Source organism: Bacillus rossius, chromosome 1 (assembly GCF_032445375.1).
Source record: "Bacillus rossius redtenbacheri isolate Brsri chromosome 1, Brsri_v3, whole genome shotgun sequence".
Classification (NCBI taxonomy): Eukaryota; Metazoa; Arthropoda; class Insecta; order Phasmatodea; family Bacillidae; genus Bacillus; species Bacillus rossius.
Genome location: NC_086330.1, coordinates 138,173,657 through 138,188,669, shown reverse-complemented (window position 1 = coordinate 138,188,669; position 15,013 = coordinate 138,173,657). Strand labels below are relative to the sequence as shown.

At 43.0% G+C, this 15,013-nt stretch overlaps 1 protein-coding gene across 2 annotated transcripts in view; it reads right to left on the bottom strand.

The window, feature by feature from the left end:
- Positions 1 to 15,013, bottom strand: part of LOC134546206 (negative elongation factor B) — a 64,678-nt gene that overhangs the window by 26,006 nt on the left and 23,659 nt on the right. For both annotated transcript variants that reach the window (XM_063388816.1, XM_063388817.1), the window contains exons 6-8: positions 5,114 to 5,212; positions 4,155 to 4,301; positions 3,992 to 4,066 (exon numbers count right to left, since the gene is read on the bottom strand). In XM_063388816.1, the coding sequence (XP_063244886.1) occupies positions 3,992 to 4,066; positions 4,155 to 4,301; positions 5,114 to 5,212 (321 nt within the window). The remainder of the gene's footprint in view (positions 1 to 3,991; positions 4,067 to 4,154; positions 4,302 to 5,113; positions 5,213 to 15,013) is intronic.

The following is a 15,013-nucleotide window of genomic DNA, read 5'->3' as shown; positions in this document are numbered from 1 at the left end:
TGTCTTAACGTAACTCACCATAGCAGTTTGATGCTATTGGGCTGTAAATTCTTGCGCCCAGCCGATCTGCCTGCTGTTTTGTTGTGTGGCTTGCATTGCCACTTGTTCGTCTTCCCCTTGTAGCATTTCATGCTTTTAATTAGTGATGGTTCGAATCCCATTTTTCTCGAATCCGAATCTCGAATCCGAATCCCAAACAGTACCTCGAATCCACCCCTCGAATCCGAATCCAGTTCTCAAGGGTTAAATATAAAATAATTTATAAGTTAAGAGAAAAAATTAAACATTATGCAGAATTATTTAACCCTTTAAATTTTTATTTAAAAAAACAAGGATTTTGACACGGTCTGGATCAAGACGATTCCGTTTTTGGTCACATATGTTTCCTGCAGTGCTGAATAAACGTTCAGAGAACACTGTCGCAGGTGGTGAACAAAATATTTTTTGGACAGTTTATGTAGCCTGGGTGAACACGCAGACTGAGTTTTCCAGTATTCGAGAATGTTTATTTCTGGGTTAACTGTAGGATCATGTAAGAATCTGGTCACTTCATCAATTGCTGTAGAATCCAACTTGGTGGATTTAAGGCATTCAAGCATTATCTGTACAGTGATTCATGTATCCACGGAAATCGGAAAACGAAATTCAACATCCGACGGAACAATATTTTGTAGTTACCAACTTGACATTTGTTTAAAGTCCCAAATGAAGGTAAACGCTTTCCTGAAATATTTAATGGAAACTGAAAGACGCCATCTTGGCTTCAATGGTTTTAGGCCATAAGAAATACTGTTGTGGGTCTTTTAAAATTAAGCCTCACTAAAGCATAGTGATTAATATGCCCGAAGTTAAAAGTGACAGGTGTTTTCTCTAGTTTACCCATTAAAATTTTTTATATTACCTAATAATTAGTTATTTTTTATATTGCTCAAAATGACTGGCTAACAAATTCATTGGTTGGCCATCATGGAATTCTCAGATAATACATATTTTAACGTTGGTAGTCTACACAAACCAAACTTGGTCCTAAAAAAATTCATAAATAGAACGTGTATCAGAATATTTAAAATTGAATTGCGATTAAAATAATAATTGTATAATGTATTAATTTTTGTCATTCATTATTTCATTGTTATTACTACATGTGCGACCGTAACTTGTGATGAAAGTCGGCATTATTGTTGTATTACTAAATAACAGATTTCTCGGTAAAGTTATTTAAAAAAAAAAAAAATCATATTTAGTCTAGATCCTAAATGTGCTTTATTTTATTTTTTAGCATATTATGAGAATACATATGTGATTTATGTCTTATTTAATGCCAATATAGCGACAATGCATCCATGTTCATGAATATAAAGTAAGTTTCCCAAATCAGTACATGCTTCATAATATTTTTTATATAATAACGAATTAAAGTACAATACAGTAGAACCTCGTTAGTCCGTGATGCGCTAATTCGGGAATCGGATAATCCGGGACCATTTAAAAGAGAAGAAAAAAAAGAGAAGTAAAAATTGTCAGCGTTTAAAATTAACGTCACGCGGGCCGGCGGCTGGCAAAACACTACAAGCCATCTCGTGGGCCGCCAAACTCTACAACGCTGTTTGTACGGACCCTTTGTGTCGCCCCCCTTTCAGCTGTCACATTTGTCACTCATTAAACTTGAGGGGGATGTCCTGACTTCTGCTTCCCGTCTCCCTTTGTTTGTTTCCACCCGCCAACGCACGGCAGGCGCCTGGCGAGTGACGTGTCTGGCTGGCATTCGATTGTACGAGGGGGAGGGGGGGTGAAAGGTCAGCACGATCTTATCTTTCTCTCTTCGGCTGTTGTAAATGACCGTGAACTAATGGCTAGGCAGTGCTGTATTTTTTTTAAGCCGAGACACTAATTCGAAGACGGCCGGCCCTTACCGTGAACGGCCTTAACCCAGCTGCACGTCAGTGTCTGAGAAGCTTGACAAGACCTTCCAGGCTTTTAATCGCTAGTCCGTGAAATTCGGTAATCCGTGATTATCTCGGTCCTGACCATCACGTATTAACGAGGTTCTACTGTACCTTAATAGGATGTGTTCCAAGGAAAACGTAAACAGGCCAAGTAAATTGTAAGCATTTAAGTTTTTAAAGTACTACATTTACATCAATTTTTCTCCTCGAATCCCGAATCTTTTCCCTCCAATTTCGAATCTTTCGAATACTAGAGATTCGGTGGGATTCGAGGATTCGACCGGCCCATCCCTACTTTTAATATAATGCGTCCGCAGTTGTATAGGACGCCTAGTTTTTCAGTTGGGCAGTATTAATACGTATTGTTTTCCTAATTCTTCTGCCCTGTATTGTTATCGTGTCATGTGGAGCGGGCCCTATCCCACGGGCTAGTTTAAGACAACCTCCGCCCGCACTGAACCGCCGGCCTTGTTGTTGACGCCTCGTCAAACTCTATGTAACTTGAAATTAAATCTAGGCATTTGGCCAGCAATGCATGCTACAGTAATTGGACCCTGGTTTAGAGCATGCATGTGTTCTTGTTGCTAAATATTTATTTCATGTGGGCTGGGCTTTGGGCTATTTACTCATGCTTGTGCTTAATACTCGTGAACATTTTTGCATCAAAAATTAGGCCCCTATATTTATTTGTATGCCCGCAATTTGGCAGTTCCTAGCCGTCTTTGTTATCGGAACGTCATTTGTGTAATTGTACATTTGTAACCGGAGAGTTGTGTCATCACGTTGTCTGTTAATAATAAATATTTTGATTAGATATTTGATCTCGGTAATCATTTGGCACAGTTTTAACATACTCTAGGTCACACTCTGTTGATCCCTACTGGAAGGGATTGCCTCTCCTTGTTATCGTCTCACGCGTGAGAGATTGTAGCGTGTTCGAACCTTGATTCAAGCACGTTGCAATAGTATGATAGCAATTTACATTAAATTTTATGTTTGCCTTAACTTACCCTTTCACCTTATCCTAAATTTTTCTCTTTTCCGAGATAAATGTAAAATCTGAGTTCTACCATAATTTAAATTAATAAAGTAAAAAAAAAAAAAAAAAGACAAATGATTGTGGCATTGCAAGCCCCTGCACTCCCCAGTTTTGCAGAGTATTCTTATGAAATAATGTTTCTTAGTAATGAAGTGTTACAGCTTATTACACAGGTTCAAGGTCATGGTATTGTAATTGTATTTGTATTTTACTGTCGTTAATATTTTGTTATATTTTCCGATAAGTAATTATTTTGATTTTGAAAAGCCTTTTAACTACTTCTTTACTGGTTTTCACCTTGTCAAGTTACCTAATTAACGGAAATACAAAGTTGTCTGATGTGTAAATTTTCTATTAAAGACGTTTTTAAACATTATAACCTTTATCCGTTTATCGGTTTGTTTGCGTCGCCGTAGTGTACCACTTACAAAAATGTAGCAAGCGCTAGTTGGCATCATACATGTTTGGTTATGTTGCTGTTGCTTCCCGTATAGAGTGCACACAAGTAGTCGAATATCGATATTTCGCCGATTGCATGCAACATGCATTCTCTGTCGAGTGCCGAGTTAACTACCTTTGATGGCCCTCACTCTTTCGTAGTATGTACTACGACAATAGTTACGCGTTCGTTCAGGTTCATATTCGGGTCACAGATCGTGTTGCACGACTTATTAATTTAAATTGTTTGGTGTGTTCTTTTATGCTTCATTTTTTAAATAAACGTACTTTCCATGAATGGGTTTTGTTTTTATGAATAACTTTACCTAACAAAATTTTTTTTCCCCACATAAACGTCACACCCCTACTTTTCAAACAATATTTTAGTATAAATTGTGCGACGATTATGTGATAACACTTGGTAAACAACAAATATTTTTGGTTATGGTTAAAATACAAGGAGTGCGAGACTTATTGAAAGGCCTGGCTTAGTCTGGTAAATACGGTAACTAGGATAATGTTCCAATTAATCTTTCCTTGATAGGCAACACTGCCAGCGACCACTGACCTGCGAGTCTATCATGACCCACGCGCTCAGGCCCAGCGCAAGCATCCGCAGCAGCAGGATCAACACGGTGTTCTCCTGCGGCAGCACAACATCACCGTGGCAGTCAAAGAGAAGGGGAGTACGAGCACCACCAAGCACCTAGCAACACTAGAGTTGCCGTTACCCTGGGCAGGGACTCGACGTTGATGAGATGCTGCAGGATCTTGGTGGCGGACGAGGCGAGGAAGTTGACGGCATACGGGTCGCACAGCGTCATGGAGAGGTCTCCCAGGACCTGCTCGTGGCCTCGCTTGATGCTGTCCAGGAAACCCTGATGTATGACAGCAATAACCATTGACTGTAGGTTACCACACAAGCTTTGCGTGAGGCTCAACTATGATGATTAGATTATATATATGAAACAGAAGAAATTACAAAGAGGTGCAGTGGAGGCCAGCTAATACGAACTAGATGGGACCAGATCTTGTCCAGATCATCTGAACTGCGGATTAAATGGAATTTGCAGTAAAATACATGTAATACAATTTTTGGAAGGATAAAAATTAAAAATCGAAAAAAGGTATCATTTGTTACACCACATGCTGTCAACTGGTGAATGTAGAGTTTGAGTGCAAAATGTGGTCTACCTACATCTACCTTTTGGTGAGCACTGGAATGTGTCCAACTCAAAACTGTTGCAATGTAATTACATTGCCACATCTTGATATTTTGCTACTATGCTTCAGTTGCATTGTCATATCCATTGTTTCTTGCATCTACTGGCTAATATCCTGTTTTGACCATATCATGCTCGAACCATGGCTTGGAGAGCTTCTCCTTCATTTAGTCCAAGATTTTGAAAGAATACTGAAGCACACAGCAAGGGAAGCATTTTCATGATAAGCAACAATTGTATGTCAAATACAAATCTTAATTCTAGGCTTTTACACACTAAAAAAAATTAACTAGCAAGATGTTAGTGCGATTTTCATTTCACAATGTTGGATTTATTTAAGGGCAATTTCAAAACTTGAAAGTCTTCCTGAGAAAAATCAATGTTATGTTGGTAGTCATCATACAAGAATGGGCAAGAAACAGTGGATGATTTACTGCATCACAATTTCTTAAGCTCATGTTTTCTACCTGCAGTTCCCTTGATCTCTTGATGTCAACATTCTTCTCTCTTATACAAGCATCGAGGCACCATGTAAACTTGTGACAAGGGTCCACTGAAATGATGTCCTGAAAACAGAGAATAATATATCTGCCAAGAATATTTCACAACAAATATACATACAAACTAAACAAAATGTATGAAGAAAAGAAGTCCTTCCAGCCTTAACATGGAACTTCTGACAGATGTCCAGGTAATAACTTTTTTTTATGCAGTAACCATACTTTGAATTAATTTAAAACATATTTTTGTCTCTCTAACATGAATGATAAATGTGATGACATGTACCCAAAACATTGTTTAAAAATTATTACTGTTTATCTTTTGGTTTTGACAGTTTCATGCATTTATTATCATTTGACATAAGTCGTAATTAAACATTATGTACTTTAAGCCCATTTTTTAAATGCAGCATAGTGGTTTAAAAATAGAATGGGCCTTAAATTCTATTGTTAAGAGATTTTGGGCAGATAAAATGAGAATCTGGGATGGAAAAAAAAAGTTACAGAATTTACTTTATTTAGTAAATTTTTTGAGTTCAGAAAATTGATTGCACAATGCAATATTGATGACTTGCTATGTTTGCAGGCACACTCATCAACATTTGCATAAGTATAAACATAACAAATTATTAAACAAGATAGTAATTCAGGACAAAAAACAGAAATAGGGGCAGAACAGCCAATATTACAATAAAATGGTGGTTATCACAGGTGCACCAAGTAAACAAAAATCATGTTTATAAAAAAAAAACTCTGTCAAAGAACAACCTCTCTTTACTTAGTTTGAAAAAGCTAAGAAAGTAAAAAGTCTATCAGTACAGCCTGTATATAAAAAACTTGCTGGAAAGTGCTACTTACAAGAAATAATGCACCATAGTTAAGATTCTACTGTACCCTTGTGGTGAGATGCAAATTGAAGAGGTTTTACTACCTCTTCGCATGCTGTTTAGGAAGTCGTGAACATATTTAACATAAGGATTAAGGATTAAGGTATTATATGAAGGAGCAATCCTTTTTAAACCCGGCTATCTATTCCAATTTCCAATAATGTCCATTGAATTTAAGTATTACCACATTTCAATATTAAGTGTAATTATCATCAAATCAGAACCTTCGAAATTTTTGTTCAGATAGACGTATTCAGAATTACAACAGTTTTGTAACGGCAGTTCAAATTATTTAATTTTCTCTTCCATTTTAGAGCATTTAGGATGCTAAAATTCCTTATTGTCTGCGAGGCCTCGACTGTAACGGACGCGCGCGTAGTTCAGCTCCCCTCCGTCAGCAGGCAGCACACACGCTCCTCTTCCCCCACTCCATGGCAGAGGAGCGGGCGACTTTCCCCTCCTTCGGCGATACTTCCTGTGACTCACCCCCGCCCTTCACTCGCTATCTCCAGCTGTTTATCTGGAGCCGCCCACGTGTTCCTCGTCCTTCACAAGTTCCTTGCCGGTAACACGCTAGTGCAAAGTGGACAACATGAAGCGTAATTCCAGATTCAGCTAGAAGGATCAAAAGCGATCAACATTGATCCTCAGCGCAAAGAGAAAGAAAAGAACAGGTGCCAATTTGTTGTAGTACTGGAATAAAATATGTCTGTTTTTTTTTAATGCAATAATAATTATTTCAAAGGCTAGGGAACAGTGGCGGATCCAGGCAACTGCCCAGGGCTCTCTCTGCGTCCATGGTTGGGGGGGGGGGGGGGGGGGGGGGGCAGACACTCAGCTGCTGGTTAACTTAGACTGGCAGAAATAATACTACTGTCGGTAACTTCAAACCAACAAACTGAGTAGACACTACAAGCGCTCAAGCTTGTAAAAATGAACCGGATAAATTATTGTTTATTTAGAATCTATTCATGTCGATTTTAAGATGATTATGATGATGGATTGGCATCCCGAGGGCAAGTTGGATCCCCGGGGGACTCCGGGTGGTGGAACCAAGACACATCCGAGGCGGACTAGACGAAGTGATTCTGTAGTGGTTCACCATTGCCTTTCGTAGTATAGAGATTCTGAATCCAGAAAGCGACATTTAATCTGTCATCCCTGGCCGGGAATCGAACCCGGGACCCAGGATCGGACAATTGTAAGATATTGAGTAAAATGTAAACTTTTACATGCAAACACTAATTTTGTCATGTTATTTTACATTCCATTAACTTTAATTTTCATGATTTTGAGCTAGGCTGTTGACGATGTTGCTTGAAAAAATGTAATGTGTGTGTATTTTGCAATTATTAATTATTACCATATTTAACTGTTTTCTAAGATGCTCATGGCAACATTTGTCATTTTTTTTTTTATAATTTGACTTTGTTTTAAATTGTTGGAATGTCCTCTTGTTTTAGAAAAAAAATTAAATATTATGGTCAGGGATGTATGCGCACATATTACAGAGACAGCAGGAATAAAAACGTGTTTTTAATTTTTTTTTAAGATAAGGTAACCTACCTAATAGAAGTTGAAACAACTTTAACACTCGCACAAATTCGTCAGATTTTGTCGGTTCGCAATTTTGCAGGGAAAATGGTATCGGTTTCCAATCGGGATTCAGTATAAAAACGTTTTGAAACCGACATGGAAACGTAGTAATTGTCAAATGTCTATAGTAGCGTTCTGTGTCCGTAGGAATCTGCACGCCCTGAAGAATAAAATGAGCTATAGTCTTACAATAGAGAAATTACATAAGTTGAAAGGTGGGGGAAATGGGAGATCTCAAAAAAAAACTAGCCTACTAATAGCAGTGTCAGTAATTTTCCTCACATACAAAAAATAGGGATCCGACACCACCGGGAATCGAACAACGTATTTAAATTATGCATACGAAGTATATTACTATAGAGCATCCCACTCTTAGATTGCAGTGTGGAAGTAAATGGGCGCATTCTCTCTCTCTCTAACACACGCCGATTGCCGTTAGCACTGTCCTTGTTTCTTCGTGCGTTGTTGCCAAATATCAAACGAAATTTAAAATTTTAATTTTTGGACCAAGCTTTATTTCATATTGTATAGAATCAAAGTACGCATCAGGCAATGCTTATTTTGAATACTTAACAATATTTTAAGTGTCCGAAAAAATTAAAAAACGTAACTTATTCGCTGCGAACTGTTTTGAAGTATTCCGATATGTTTCACATCAAAAAAAGAAAACCTACTTGTGTATTTCATTCAGATTTTTTTTATTAGTAAATTAATGCCTTAGGACGCCACCGAACAAATGTTAAGACAAAAACTGTACAGGTTTCACTTAAATAATTTTTTTAAATATATTAAAATGCATTTTCTCATAAACTGACACATAAAAAAGTTGACCCGCGGAAAACTTTTTTTTCTGTTAAAGATAGATGGGAGACAAAAGCGAGAAAAATGTTCACAATGAATTGAATTAGTTTTTAAAAGCAGCCCCATCTCAATTGCTTCTACAGTTTCCGTGGAAATAGCTGTTAAAGATGTGTCTTATCAGTACAAGAGCGCGCGCTGCCGTCGTAAGAGGAAACAGGGTCGTGTGTTTAGATAAGTGGGGTTCTGTCCTACAAGCAATTTCAAATACATGGCTTCCTTAGTCAACAAAAAATATTATAATCGATTCTTGAACATAATATGTAAAATGTATGAAATAAATACGAAGGAATTCAATAGCGATCATGGTACAAAATTTTGAATTATTTTTCTATCCTTCTCAACACCAAGCATCTTATCAAACATTGTTTTAGACAAAGTTTTGGAAAATAATTATGATATTATTACAAACAATTTAAACAGATTTGATAAGGTGTTTACTAAGGCAGTTACGTTTTTTTGTCCGGTGAAAATTTTTTTCGAACTGTACCGATACACGGCCCACATATAAATATATATTGTCAATATGGCTTATTTAATTAAATATAAACTGTGTTTGAAGGGACCTAGTCAACAATGGTCCGAGGCAGTAGTAAATATTCGACTTTCGAAGTGCCAGTGTGACGGCGCATGCGCGCCAGCGCCAGGAGAATTAGCGGCAATCGGCAACCGACTGAACTTAAAAACGAGCCAATAGGAGAGGCCGCTGGGGACGCTCGGCGGAAGTATAAAAGAGCTTCCTGGCGATTTCTCAGGGAGTCACGAAGTCGCCCCCTAAAGACCAGTACCCAACCAAATAAAGCATAATGCGGACAAAAAGTCCAAGTTCCCTCCCAAACTTGCTTAGTAGTGACTTTCTACTCTGTCCAACTCTTCTTCCTGAACCATCCCTCTGTTCCCGTAGCCAACCTACTTGCTATTAATGCATGAAATTTGCATCCCGCATGTGAGTGCCCAGGGTTTTCCCTCTGTCTATGGAGGTTTTACCTGGGCCCAACTTATCTCTAGTATTAGTCTAGAATAGTCAAGTGAGGGGAGTTAGTCATGGCGCCAATCGCAGCCATGGCTGGCCAATCCCCTCCTTAGCACAATATGCATGCTCTCTTGTCTGCATGGTACTCCCTGCATGAGTAGAGCGTATAGGCTTCGGCCTGAGACACACTTAAGTCCCTCCTAACCCGGACCCCTCCCAAACACACTTAGTTTTTAGTTAGGTTAGGAAAAAAAAAAAAAATCTCAGGGAGTCGGTCCGCTGCACTGAGTCGGAGCACGTATCGCTCCGCTTAAGAAATTTTCGCTACCCGCGATTCCGGGCTGCGGAATCGCGATTTGAAGTTGAACGTTCGGTATTATCAACATTTGGGACGGTAATTATCGAATTCATCAACGCGTCCGCGGTCCGGGAAACGACTTCGCGCGCGCCGGAACTTCGCCTGTGTGAGTGCTCTGGTGACTAAAAGTGTGTGGTGCCTACTGGTGCATCTCAACGCACTTCATGGGACAGCCTTCACGCAGTCTGGAGACCGTGGAGCCAGCGCAGCATTCTCAAGGTAAGGCGCGGTCGCCTTGAGTCGGCGCCAGCCCATTGTTGAACTGCAAACTCCCCTCATCTTGCGCGGTGATTCCAGCTACGAGACGTTATCGCAGAGACTGTGCCTCCTAATAGTAAATGTACGCGGTCCCCCCAGAGGTCCTGGGGGTAGAAATAGCCTACCGACAGAGTTTAGCCCGGAGCAAACCCCACCCTTATTGAATGTGTAGGCGGCATCTACGTGTTGTGTCGGATGTCAACAATAGAGACTGAACTTGAATTGGACTTTTGTCGAGCCGGGTGCCCTCCGTAACGTCCTGCAGTTTCAATAACATTATTACTTTTGCTAGTCACATTGTGCCTCAGAGAACTTTAGCCATTGTCAAATGTGTTATGTTATTGTTTTTGCCTCAAATTCATCAATATTATTAAAATTTCTTTTAAAATCATATATTGTTTATTTGTATTACAGGTTAGTCTCCTTGATAATATTTAAAAGTTATGGCAAACAGGGCCAAGTAATGTTAGGCACTCGTGTATTGATAAATATCATCTACCATTCAGTCAGTCCTGTGTTTGTAAACAAACGAGGTGTTTGTTTACGTTTGGGTCACTCCAATCCAGCATAACAGTTGTCTGTCGTCATATTATTATTAGTGTAGTACCACGAGTACGTGCACATAATCTGTCGCGCCAAGTGGGGCTCGAGTAGAGGTGACCAGTACACATATTATTTTAGTAGTGACAGTTTCTTGCCTGAACTATGTCTCGCCATCAACCGTTGCGTGAGGTCCGCAAGCGACCTGGGCAGGATCAGCAGGAGCAGGGTGACAACTTGTGTCGCGACAGTGAAACGGACACGGCTCCCTCTGTAGATGAGTGTTCACCGACTAGGGTAATGAGTACGGCGGAAGCCGGTGCTGGAGTTCACACGGCGGACGTGGCTGTAGGCAGGTCTACGCCGGGTTCAAGTCCTGAGGCCGAGAACTCCACCATTCTGTTGGGTGTGCAACCATTATATGTACCCACCGGTGTGTACCATGACGGGGTAGTACACAATGTATTGGCGGCCGCTTATGCGTCTAGAGACGAGCCGAGCAGCGGTCCAGAGCCGACGTCTACGGGGACGGACAGGATCGAACAGCTACTTTTGAGGCTGGCGATCGACATAGGTGCTGTCCGTACCGATTTGAACGGACGTTTGGACAGTGTTGTGGCTGATTTCGATGTTAGTGTTAGTACTCGCCTTGACAGGGCCATGACTGACATGAGTGCACGGCTGGACACTGCCACGACTGACATGGGGGCACGACTGGACACTGCCACGACTGGCATGGGTACACGTCTAGACACAGCTACCACGGACATTAATCAAAATATCAGCGCACGTCTGAACACTGCCACGACTGACATGGGTGCACGTCTGAACACTGCCACGACTGACATGGGTGCACGTCTGAACACTGCCACGACTGACATGGGTGCACGTCTGAACACTGCCACGACTGACATGGGTGCACGTCTGAACACTGCCACGACTGACATGGGTGCACGACTGGACACTGCCATGACTGACATGGGTGTACGTCTCGAAGCCGTTCACGTCAGTGTTACGGACAGTATCAATCAAATTAGGACGGACGTCGCCGACATCACTACGCGGGTGGACACGGCCATGACGGACATGGGCGTCCGTCTGGACGGACTCACTACCTGTGTTGGTCACGTCGAGAATGAGGTCGTTGTCGTCACGTCGCGCCTGGATGACGTCACTAAGGAGCTAGGCATTGTTGAGGGCCGCATTGAGTCTGCAGCGCAGGAGCGGCAGGATTTACAGCATCGCTGCCTGGCAAACTATGCAGTTCTCCGAGAGGAGACAACAATGATCGCGTCGCGCCTGGAAGTAATTGAAGGATCTGCTGCGACATTGCTCAGTAGAGTCGATGCGTTGGCCAGCAGCGCAGTGCAAATACAAGATCGACCAGCTGTATCGCGGGACTCGGCAACAATCATTGCATCTGACCGTCCATTCCAGGAATTGGAGCAGCGCCTGGCTAACCTGGGTTCCAATCCCGTGTGTAGCAGCGCGCCCCATCACAGTGTCACCTACAGCAGCGGTAACTCAGAGCCAGCTGCGGGAATTACCGCAATGACCAAGCCTATTGTACCGGACTCTGCGTCAGCGCAGGCAAGCACGCCACTCAGCACACCATTGTTGGACTCGGCTGCGCTACGGCACCACCCGGCTAGGCACTGGTCGGAGTCGATGCCCAGTTTCTCCGGCAAAGTTGGGGAGAACCCAATACGTTTCCTTAATAAATTGGACGAATATTCACGGACATTTGGACTGACTGACTCGGACAAGTTAAAATGTCTCAGCACTGCACTGAAGTCCCATGCTTATTATTGGTGGGAGGTTATCATCCCTGCCACGACATCCTTCGCGCAGTTCCGTGAGTTGTTTATTCAACAATTTTGGAGTCTGCGGATACAAGGCACCTTAAGGGCGCAACTGCACTCGGAGCGCTACGATCCCAAGCGAGGCTCGTCACTGGAATCTCACATATCCCAGATATATGAGAAGACGAGATACCTGACCCTCACAATGAGCGACGAAGAATTCTACGCCACTGTCACGGAACAGCTGCCATTACATTACCAGAAACAGCTGGTTGGACGGACGTATCGTGACGTCGCCGATTTCCGGGAGCAACTGCTGTTGCTAGATAGGCTGGAAAAGCTGACCAAGACCCAGCCAGCACAGGACAGCACGGACAAGGCGCCATTCGTGCCGAAGCCGCAGCCGGTCAATAATTATTGGCAGCAGCGTGATCGGCAAAGAGACAGCCGCCAGGTACCCGTCAACATGTTGCGCTGTGAGCGTGACGCAGGCTACGGACAACGCGGGCCGAACGACGGAGAACAACAGGGTGGACGTCAGCGCCGCAGTAGAGGCGGCAAACGGAAAACCAGCTGGTGGTCATCACCGTCAAAGTATAACAGCGATGGAGAGGACAGCCGCAGCGCGCGACGACAACAGCGAGACGACCGGTGTAGGTCAAGGTCACGCGATCGAGGGCGCCGGTATCACTCTGAAAATGAGTACGATAACTCCGGGCTGCAACGCCAGACAGCCGAGACCCACGGCCCGGCGGAAACGAGAAACGCACAGACGCAGGGGAAGACTAGATTGCAAAATGACACCGCTCGTAGTGTCCCGCTGCAGCGCGTCTCAAGTGACGGCAGCGCGCAACAATACATCACGGCGCAGCAGGGAGAAGCGTCATCACAGCAGGGCTATTTTGCCCGCAACGAGCCACTCAACCCAGCTGCTGAAGTTATGATTTGAGATGGAGACTATAGGCAGGTAAATTCATACCTAGCAAAGTTTTCTTGTAATAGCTGTAGGTTCTGTACTCAATTTCATTAATAATTTTTATGATTGTGGTTAATCGTTATGTATACAGAGACCATGTTCAGAGGAAGGCAATTTATTTATTTTTTCTTATTACTGGCAAATTAGAAAAGGCTTAATGTGACTAGAACATTAAGAACAGAAGAGTGAGCAAGAGAATAATGGCACCTTCGTCATAAACTTTGAGTGAATTTATCCATGAGTTTGGTGAACGTTGGTCAACATATCCTGCTACTGGACTGGTAGTGTGTCAAGGAGCAGCTTGCGGCAGAAATGGGCAGTCCTTCCCCGGCTTCGGTGTCCAGCGGGAGCTGTCGCTGTCACGAGACATGGAACGCCCTGGATCCTGTACCAGGCGTAGCAGCTGTCATCTGGAGGCCCCGACACCAGCTGTTGGCGGGCTGTTCTTACCGTCACTCCAAACCCTGATGGAGGCTGCTGCCATCCCTTACTCTGGTTCGTCGTGTGCTATTGGGTTTCGGCGATTTCACCACCTTCTCTCAGATAAGTGTTGTGTGGAACTGTGTATGATACTGTTGACACTTAAAACTTCCTTGGTGCGATAGTGGACCGTAAGTTTAAATGGCAACAGGAAGCGGCAAATGTGTACCGATACACGGCCCACATATAAATATATATTGTCAATATGGCTTATTTAATTAAATATAAACTGTGTTTGAAGGGACCTAGTCAACAATGGTCCGAGGCAGTAGTAAATATTCGACTTTCGAAGTGCCAGTGTGACGGCGCATGCGCGCCAGCGCCAGGAGAATTAGCGGCAATCGGCAACCGACTGAACTTAAAAACGAGCCAATAGGAGAGGCCGCTGGGGACGCTCGGCGGAAGTATAAAAGAGCCTTCTGGCGATTTCTCAGGGAGTCGGTCCGCTGCACTGAGTCGGAGCACGTATCGCTCCGCTTAAGAAATTTTCGCTACCCGCGATTCCGGGCTGCGGAATCGCGATTTGAAGTTGAACGTTCGGTATTATCAACATTTGGGACGGTAATTATCGAATTCATCAACGCGTCTGCGGTCCGGGAAACGACTTCGCGCGCGCCGGAACTTCGCCTGTGTGAGTGCTCTGGTGACTAAAAGTGTGTGGTGCCTACTGGTGCATCTCAACGCACTTCATGGGACAGCCTTCACGCAGTCTGGAGACCGTGGAGCCAGCGCAGCATTCTCAAGGTAAGGCGCGGTCGCCTTGAGTCGGCGCCAGCCCATTGTTGAACTGCAAACTCCCCTCATCTTGCGCGGTGATTCCAGCTACGAGACGTTATCGCAGAGACTGTGCCTCCTAATAGTAAATGTACGCGGTCCCCCCAGAGGTCCTGGGGGTAGAAATAGCCTACCGACAGAGTTTAGCCCGGAGCAAACCCCACCCTTATTTAATGTGTAGGCGGCATCTACGTGTTGTGTCGGATGTCAACAATAGAGACTGAACTTGAATTGGACTTTTGTCGAGCCGGGTGCCCTCCGTAACGTCCTGCAGTTTCAATAACATTATTACTTTTGCTAGTCACATTGTGCCTCAGAGAACTTTAGCCATTGTCAAATATGTTATGTTATTGTTTTTGCCTCAA